Source organism: Saprolegnia parasitica (assembly GCF_000151545.1).
Source record: "Saprolegnia parasitica CBS 223.65 unplaced genomic scaffold supercont2.257, whole genome shotgun sequence".
NCBI lineage: Eukaryota > Oomycota > Saprolegniomycetes > Saprolegniales > Saprolegniaceae > Saprolegnia > Saprolegnia parasitica.
In genome coordinates this window covers 4,782-14,193 of record NW_012156651.1, presented here as the reverse complement: position 1 = coordinate 14,193, position 9,412 = coordinate 4,782, and the positions used below count along the sequence as shown (strand labels likewise).

Below are 9,412 nucleotides of genomic sequence, written 5' to 3'. Positions count from 1 at the left end.
CGGGTCTTCATCGTTGGTGGGGAAATCGAGATGTGACCATGTGTGGCGTCATTGTTGGCGGGAGATTTGAACGGGCGCTCGCCCGGCCAAAATTTTGTAGCCAATCACAACTTGCGATGCCTTATCTGCACCAATGAGATTCAAGACCGTTCGTGAAAAGTTGCATGAAACCACTGGGGCGAAAGATACGATCTTTCCCGCGCCTTTGCTCGTGTGTGTGTGTCGTGTCTACACCCATTGAGTTCAAACTAAAATCGCACGATGTGATAGGTCAATGGACAAAGGCGAGCGGACCATTGAGACTTCTGATTGGAGACAAAAGTAGTGCGGCAACTCGATTGCTCTCGCAGGTCGCTCTCATTTAGTGAGAGAGACACGAGTAAATTGTACTCGTGTCGATGGGAATTGCCGAAACACATCACATGCGCTTACAAAAGGAACCAAAGCGTCACCAAGACCCATACGAGCGACCAAGACCTTGCTTTGACGTATCGATAGTTGACAGTTGGCTATTTTCTCCACATGCCCCACACGCGGCTCTACGTTTCAGGAGTCGTGCTTGTTACCAGAAAAGGGGGCAAAAGGAGGTGGATTCCCTCGACTGTAATGGGATGTGGCGAGGCGGGTCGAGACTTAGCAGGCCGCAGCCAAATCGAAACTACGTTGAGGTTTGACTGGCCTATGCCTGCTCCTCCTAAAAACGTTGTTGACACTCTCTACTGATATGATGAAACTCCCACAACGTGTGCCATAGTGTCATATACGGAGTTCTCTGTGTAGACATCGTCTTCCTCACGCCTGACGCGATCTAATGATCACTTGCCACCCAGGACATGCATGGGCACAGACTCGCCTCGTAACGCACGAGTTGCTCCACTGATGTCGAGTTTGGATGCGGGCCACCGTATAGGATCGTCGTGCCGCACGTCCTCGGGAATAATCGATTCTTCCTTGGAGCACGTCGACCGCGCCAAGCCTCCTTGCGGGCGGCTACCGTACAATACGCGCCCATTACCGTGCTATCTCCCATCTATTGCATTTCTTGCGCTGGTAGCCTGCGAATGCTTTGGCATCTTGATACATCAAGACGCATCTACCTTGGTTGTCATCGATGGGGTCCATGGGGTCGCCTAGTTCTTTAGGAGCGCCTTCCACGCCTTCCTCGTCGCGGGGAAGGTCCGAGCCTGCAGGTAAGACGGCGGCATGCGGCTGCGTTGCCGAGGCGTGCTGCGCACATTCGGCGTTCCTTGCCATCATTTGGCTCTCGCGCTTCCTCTTTGCCTCTTGTACTTCCTTCCGCGCTTGGTCTGCCTGCCTTGTGGCGACATGCTGCTCAAAGGCGCCTTTGCAATGCTCAGCCGTTTTCGAGACTGCGCGCGCTTTCGCAATCTATATTTGGACCCATATCCTCCGGATACGGCGGAACGTTTGCTTTTATGCTCTGCGTTAGCGCCGGAGGAGCGTCTCGAGTCGGCGCTGCCCGACGGACTCGCGCACGGCGCGCTCGCGTCGAAGCTGCTCGAGGCGACTGGAGGAAGACGACGATGACTTGGCTTTCTTCGTCTTCTTGAGCTCCGTGTGCGTCGAGTTACCGGCAAAGTAGAGAGCATCAGCTTCCCGCGTATCGTTGGCGGCGGCCATGACCGCCTTGGATCGGCCCACGATCGCAGCCATGGTGTCGGAGTTTGCTGCACGTGGCGCCTCGGAGGCGTCGTTGTCGTCTTGGCTCTCCTGGAGGGCAGGGTGGTGAGGGTGGCTTGCGTCGGCCTATCTGGCAGTGGGCCGGGCTCAGCGCCGCGGATCGCGATGCCTTCGTATGTGTACTTCTTGATGCTGGTGACTAGCGGCGGTGCGGTCTCGTCGGGCGCAAAGAGGTCGATGACCGGCGGCGTCGGCTTGGTCTTCTTCAGAGCCTCGATGCGGCCGTCCAGGTTCCGCTTGCGCTTCTCGTGGAGGGCAGCGCTTTCTACCTCATCGTGCAGCCGCTCGTCCCGCAGACCTTCCCGATGTTCGCGCGCGTCCACACCACTCCTTGTGCTTGCGGATCCGCAGCCCGGCTCGGTTGGAACGCGATCTGGAATGGATGTTTTGATTGGCTAAATTCTCAATTCTTTCTAGCCAATCACAAGACTTGGTTCACGACCTCGTCTCAAATAGTATGAGCACTATTCAGCACAACGACGAGTAGCAGGCCACAGACGCGCCAGCGCCGCGTAGAAGCCAGGTATACCTCTCCACGCGCTTTTTGAATGACGTCAATGTCGTTTTTGACTCTGCACGTAGCGCAATCACGAGCGAATCCATTTTCCATTTTTCGAGGTGGTGGCAGAATTGCCCAAGTAGTTCACGTGACATCGCAGGGTTCCGAAGCTCCAATGATCGCGCGACTGGCTGCCACAGTTGGCGATGGGTCTCGACCCAGGCTGCGACCAGTTTGTTGGGCGCCGTCGTTGCTTGGGCACTCACACCAAACTCGAACTACCGAGCGTCGGTTTTCACGAAATACGATATGTAATTTCGGTTGAAAATGCGTCGAAGTCGCGGAAACTGAGGAGGCTGTCTCTTTTGGTTTTTGTTAGAGAGCGTGTTGCATGTGGCCGAGAGAGGCAACGTGCGCGCAGTACCGCTGCGTGATGAGGCCTTGTATCCCGTACAGTATTTCGGTATAGCGAATAATCACACTATATCAAGATAGTGTTTGCCGCTGTCATTTGCGATCGCTACAGAGCTCGCACGGCGACGTCACATAGTATTTTGGACGCCTCGAAGTGTGGTCTAGTACTCTGGCAAGTATGGGCGATTTCACTTTCAAACATCGATCCGCGTCCAATGCAGCGTTTCTCGTCGGTCTGTCGTCAACGCCGGGCCAAAGCGTTTGAGCCAATCAGAGCGACAAGACGTTCGATTTATGGCCAATCAGAGCGGCAAGGATTCCACTTTTGAGCCAATCGCCAGTATTCTTGCCGCAGTTCTCGGTAGTGCCACCAGCCCAGGCATGTGGTACCCGGTACGTGGCGGGCCGTGCGCAGGCATTACTAGGCCAAGGCACTGACGCGACATCGCAATAGGTATGGCGCAGCCTATCCATGCGTGACGAGCCACCGAGTCGGCCCTTGGGCGGAGCCCTGGCCAAATTCTCGACGGCCGCTCACGCAAGTCGTCAGCGCGCGCGCTATCTCTCGGCGCTGATTCCGATGGCTCTAGCTCGAGCACCTTACGCATGACGTCCTCTTGCTTGTACACTGCATCGAGTCGAGACTGCTGGCAGCGCTACGCCAACATATTGCTCGCGGCGAACCTCTCGCTCGACGTCGCCTGCGATCCGGTCTGTGCTCGAACTGCCAACGAGTCGAGCTCATAGCCCTCGGCAGCCATCAGCTTTGGCCGCGCGCACCCAAGGTCCACGGCGCAGACCCGAGCTTGGCATGGGCCTCGATCTTGACGGCGTCGGCGCAGCGCACTTTCGAGTCTGGCACAAGGTACCACACTACATTGATGGGGGAATTTGCAAAATCAGCCCCCTTTCGACCCATGGTTTGCAAAATCAGCCCCCATGCGTGACAAAAAGGGACCAAGCTGAAAATTCCCTTAAAAAGTATGTTACGCAGCGAGCGACGACAGAGCATCGGCCCAGAAAAGTCTGCCCACCGCAGCGCAGCGGAGGTAGGGTGTTGACTTTTGTGCTGGCCGTGCCTTGGCGAGGAGCGAGCCCCAGTCTCAACACTAACAGGGATATCATTGTAGATCGGAACCCCAGGTGGAGGCGGGTAGGCCCGCAGGGCCGCGCCGACCCTGGGGTATCATGACGCCCTCTAAATATGCAGCTTTACTGTTCTTGCGTAAATCTAATTACACCGACTTGGCAGTGTGTTTGTGTACAATGGACAATTGGCCAGTTTTCAATTGCACCGCAGGTACTAAATAGTGGAATTTGAGCAAGAAATCAGCCCCCTAATTCAAAATGGGGGCTGATTTTGCAAACGAAAACTGATTTTGCAAACCATGGGTCGAAAGGGGGCTGATTTTGCAAATTCCCCACATTGATGCGGCATTTGTCTCACAATGTGACTAGCGCCTAAATCGCACAATTTTTGCAGCTGCTTGTGGGTCTTCTAATTCGTTGCGAGCGTGCGCGACCCGCGTCCGAAGCAAGTGCGCGCGCTCGTTGTGGATTAGGTATGGACGACGTTCTCGACGCAGTGGATGCTTCTGACGCTGATGCCGTGGTCGACCTGGCTCGCGGCAGAAGACATCGACGTAGTCCTCTACAATGCACCGCCGACGCTGCATTCTCCTCCGCTGCCACGCGTGCCGCTTGTGCCACCGAGGCACGTGAGACCGTTCGACGTCGGAACGAAATTTGCTCCTCGACGAGACGACGACACTCGCACCGGCGCATACCCTTGCACTGCAGCGGCTGGTGTCTGGTAGATGCCGTGCTCGGCGACGACCCGCACGCTTGACACTCGCCAGAATTCGCCGCGTGCGCCTGAGGCCGCGGCGTCAACAACGCAAGCGTGTCGTTGACCTTGATCATTGTGGCATCGACGCGCCGCTTGATCGCGTCTGAGTCAGACGCGATCAAGCAGGAAAGTGTACCTCGTGTCAGACGGTCTGACACGAGGTACACTTCCTTTTTGCCACTTGTGTCTCACAGAGGATCCAGGTGGCTGTATCGAACGAGGTTCGGGCCACTGCGCGCGTGCGAAGCTCTGGACGACTTTTCGGAGCGATAGCGTTTCCGACGCTGACGCCGTCATCGACCAAGCGCAAGGCTGAGGACGCCGGCGCATCTTTTGCCGGAGGCCGAGACGCGTGCGCTCTTCCGGCGCCGTTTCGAGCTCATTCATCGCCCACTCGCTGTGCGCATCGACCCCTTGAAGAGCAGCGTGACGAGCTTGGAGGTTTCGTTTGCTCGCAAAGATGCCCTCGCGCCACGAAATCGCACGTTCGCCGGCAAGAGCGTGCGCCAGGTTGGAGCCACGTCGTCCAGGCGCCAATGTCTCGGACAACGCTACAAAGTTGCCAAGGCCGAGGACGAGCGCTTGCTCGCCGCCGAGCGAATGCGACGAAGAAAATAGTCACATGCGCCCAGAAAGACCTCAAGATTCGCTAGCAGCAGAACCAACTGCGTGCGCGAGGCCGAGCACCTAGCGTTTCGGATGCGCACTCGGCAGAGCTTTTCCAGCCTGCACTGCCGCGTGGCGTCGATCCTAGCGCTGCTGCCGAGCTCGATGTGTGCGGATGGCGTTTCTGCTGCCCCACGCACCTCGACAAGTGCGTCACGTCCACGCATCTCAGCCTTGCAGACTGCGCCCGGTATCTCGTCCGAGTCGGCCAGCTCGCTCAATGAAAGCATGCCGCTCTTTGAGCGCCTCTTTGCCTTGCTCTCGACCAACGGCGTTGCTCGGACGTCGAATCGGAGGGCAAAGTCGAGTTGAGAACCACTCGGTGACGCATCGACGCTGCCCACGGTGGTCCGATCCTCTGGTTCGTGCCGCGCATCCGTGTCGTGGGACGAGACTTCCTCTTGACGCTTGAGGAGGCTCGTCGTACGAGCTTGCAAGCGATGCGTGCCTACGTTGTCGACGCGGCCACGTTGGCCAAGAGCATCAAGCCGTTTTCAGACACGATGGCGTCGACGCTCCAGGGCGTGCAGTCGGCTTTCTTGTCGCACGTGCCGGTAACGCGGAGGCCAAACTCGGTCTCCAGTCGTGCGCGCTATGCGGCGTCTGTCGATGGTCTTGTCGTGTATGGAGACGGCGCCAAGGCGGCGATGCCCCCGCGCGAGCTGCCATGCGCTTTGTCTCTCGTTTGGCGTTGACGACATGCACCTCAGCGTCTGCGCACTCTGCACTCGTTGACCTCTAAGATGTTGTCTGGTTGCGCCTTCAACCGGCCGGCGCTCCGCAACAATTTCTTAAAGTATTTTGGCAAGGCGCTCCCGATGATTGTTGCTGGTATCTTCGACGAGTCGGACATTGTCTGCGACGTCGCCATGCACGCCGGCTTGATCGCTGCCAACGCCCGCGCGCTCTCCATCGCGAAGGACCTCTTGGCGTCGCTTGAGGCAGCTAATTTTGACGCGTGGCGCATGTGTCACTCGTCGATCTCGCTCCTCGGCGGTTTGGTGTACTGCGTTTGCAGCACTAATGTGGTTGTCACGTTAGCCACCGATAGCAACGACGATGGAGCCGACGCTCAAGATCCTCGACTACCGTCGTGAGTCAGAAGCGCTCGAGATGTGGAAGCGCGTCATCTTCAACACCCCACGACGCTGCGCTCGATCCTCGAGCCGCTCATGCTCATCATACAAGAGTTCTTGGGCAAGCACGTCGAGAAGGAGACCGTCGCACGCTTGGCACAATCGTTGGCGAATGCGTCATGCCCAAGGTCGTTCCGATCCAGCGGGTGGGCTGCAATCCGATGAGCCAGCATGTTTTCGGGCGTCTGCCTTTGTCTTGCCGAGGTCATTCCGTCCTTGCCCAAGAAGAAGCTCAATCCAGGAAGTGGGCTCAAGGTCAGGTCGCGGAGGTGCTTCAGTGCTGCCCTTTCCCTCGACACCGATGGCCTTGTCCAACGTCCAAGCCATTTCGCGCATGTCTCGGGCAAGGACCTCGAAGCGTTTCTACGTACCAGCACGCTCGAGTAAGCAGTACGCCCGTGGTGCGCCAGATCTCTGCGGCCGGTCTTGGCGAGTGTGTGCAGCCGGCGTCGCCCGCGTGCCTCCAGACCTATCACCATCAGCGCCCATTTTCGGATCGCTATGGACCGCTTCCTCAGGTACGCCCAGGCTCCAAGTCTCTAGAGGCTTGAGATCTTGGCCATCATGAGTGGCGTCGCGCTCCAGCTATTCTTGGCGCAACTCCAGACGACATTTGTCAAGGCGGCAGTACATGTACGGGCTGCGCGACATTTTGCAGCAGCGTTTGAACCTGTGCTGATGAAAATAGTGTTCTCTTGATATATGTGTTTGCTCACCTTTGCAGAGGCGCTTGGATGCTAGGTAATACTACGTACACTCGAAGCTCTTCGACTGGTTCCTAGAAGATGATACCGCGCCATCGTGTACGAATCGGCTGGTATACTTGCTTCTCGGCCAAAGGCGAGGGAATAAAACCCTTGGCCAAAGGTCTCGGCAGCGGCCCTTGCACGCTGCCACGCACAGTCTATGCGACCAATGCGGGTGCCACGTCATTATGCGCTGCGGAAGGACCTTCCGGAAAGCATAGAAGCCCGAACGTCCAATGACCGCATTGGCATACCGCAGTCTTCGTCTTTTGCACTTGTAGCGACGATCTCCTCTTGCACTGGATCAAGGTTGCGATTCCTAGCAACGTGCATGGAGTTACTACGTCCAGCGCCATCGCATCCAGTGAAGCGGTTGGAACGAGTGGCTTGCAGCTCGCAATGCTCGGGCTTCCGCACTCGCAGTGATCTCTTTTCACAACGCATGTGATGGTATTTATGCGTCCTCCATGCGAGAGGTCGCAAAATGTCGATTGCTATGACGTGGCACTCGGAGAATGTCTCATTTTGGCGCAAGCGTTCAGTCGTGTAAAAACAAATGTAAAGGCGAGCACGACAAAGGCGAAACGCAGTGCTTTACACGTGAATTACAGCAACACAGAGCGCTACTCATTGCGCAATTTGCGCTACAGGGCCACGACCACACGGCACTGCAGCAGGGCGGTTGCGAGCGGGCGTTCTGTCGACCGTGGACGGTGAAACTCGAGTGGCCGAGGTCCTTCTTTCTCCACGCATCCCTGCAATACAAGAAGTTGGCTCAACAGGTATTATAATATCAAAGATCGCTGCGTCCTTTATTCCTTTATACAGCATATGAATTTGCTTGGGTCTGCGTCGTCAAGGATCGATAATGACGGTATCAGTACCGAGTTGAGCAGCGTCGCAGCCATCGAGCGTTGGCACTACGTGTACTGCCTTGGCGTTGGTGCATACATGCGTGCAAGAGGCTTGCCGTATCCGTATTGGGTCGCGGTTGCTGGGTTGCTGGCGTCGATGCAGCGCTGGTCGCAGACATCGCCGCCGAAGCGGTGAAAAGGCCATTGCTTTTACGTTGGGCGTCTACGCGCTGTGAGGTATGTAGTCTAATAGACAGATGCTGACAGCGACAACCTCGGGAGTTTGTGCGAGGAGTGCGGACGAAGGCCTCGACCTTTGTCGCGCCCGTGGCGTTCTCGGGCATCCGGATAAATAGCCGGATACCAATCGCAAGGACAATTCCAAAATGGCCGCCGCTACGACGAGCTACGCCGATGCCGCAGCAGTGGGCGCTGCACGCGCGGCGTCGCGTTCGGAGTGCGCGTCATCTCGCGGCGCAGAGCCAAATGGCGCTCGTCTCGAGCGCCTCACACTCGACGTCTTGCTGCTTGCACACGGCGGCCAGCACCGAGACGGCCGCGACGACATCACGAACCTCTCGCCCACCGCGAACCTCTTGCTCGAGCTACCAACGATTGGAGCTTGTCGGGCGGTCAACAACAGTATCCATGGTCTACGGCGTGCTTCGCCGGACCTCGTTCTTCCAGATGTCGACGCGCCGCTGGTTTGCGTTTGGCACAAGGTACCACGCGTGTTTGACGCCACTCGAGTCTCACAGAATGACTAGGCTTCTGACTCGAACGAGGTTTCTCGTCTGCCGCTGTAGGTGGATTTCATCCTCCATGTCGTGCTTATCCCAGTAAGAAGCATGCGCGCGCTCGTTCCGGACCAGCTCCATACAGCCTTTATAGGGCTTTGAGCAGTCGCCTCTGCCGCTGACCAACCGCACGACGAAGAACACCGACGCGGTTCTCTACAATGAGCCGTCGCACGCAGGTATCTGCACCTGCGCACGATCTTGCCGGCGCGTCGTTCGACCGAGACGCACGAGACCGAAATTGTTGCACTCTTTGGAGCCTTCTCGCGCTCTCGCACCAAGCGCGTGTCGTGCACGGCGCGGCCAAGGACGCCTTTGCGAGCGAGTGGACGCGCCTCAAGGCCTGGCTCGTGTCGATCTCGCGCCGCCGGCTGCGATGTATGATGAGATGGTGCCGACGGTGCACGACCACGTCGACGGACTTTTTATGTGGTGCCGAGTCTCACGGACGCGTACCTCGATGCCAAGCTCTACGGCTCGAGCGCGCAGCGTGCTCTTACGGCGCTCCCGAGTTTGCCGGCGACGGCCAAAAAGGTCCAGTACACGAAGCAAGAGCTTAAAACGCTTCGGCAGCAGAAGGAATGCGCGGCTGCTTGGGCGAGGCCAAACACCTCGTGGCGCGCACAGCAACGAGGATTTTAAACCTGCACTGCTGCACTTAGTGGCGCCAATTCTGCTGCTTCTCCCGAGCCCGATGTTTGCGGACTTTGCCTTCCGCGGCCCCACGCACCTCGTAAAGTGCCTCATGCT

General features: G+C 57.4%; 2 protein-coding genes across 2 annotated transcripts; one reads left to right on the top strand and one right to left on the bottom strand.

The window, feature by feature from the left end:
• Positions 1–1,446: 1,446 nt before the first annotated feature.
• SPRG_16213 (hypothetical protein) lies at positions 1,447–3,533 on the bottom strand (the record flags this gene model as incomplete). Its single annotated transcript, XM_012355521.1, has 4 exons — positions 1,447–1,756; positions 1,825–1,966; positions 3,395–3,487; positions 3,530–3,533. The coding sequence occupies 4 exons, from the start codon at positions 3,531–3,533 to the stop codon at positions 1,447–1,449; spliced, it is 549 nt and encodes a 182-aa protein (XP_012210911.1).
• A 1,629-nt stretch (positions 3,534–5,162) lies between these two features.
• Positions 5,163–6,652, top strand: SPRG_16212 (hypothetical protein; the record flags this gene model as incomplete). Its single annotated transcript, XM_012355520.1, has 6 exons — positions 5,163–5,238; positions 5,302–5,413; positions 5,560–5,683; positions 5,927–6,132; positions 6,436–6,525; positions 6,589–6,652. The coding sequence occupies 6 exons, from the start codon at positions 5,163–5,165 to the stop codon at positions 6,650–6,652; spliced, it is 672 nt and encodes a 223-aa protein (XP_012210910.1).
• Between the last annotated feature and the right edge of the window lie 2,760 nt (positions 6,653–9,412).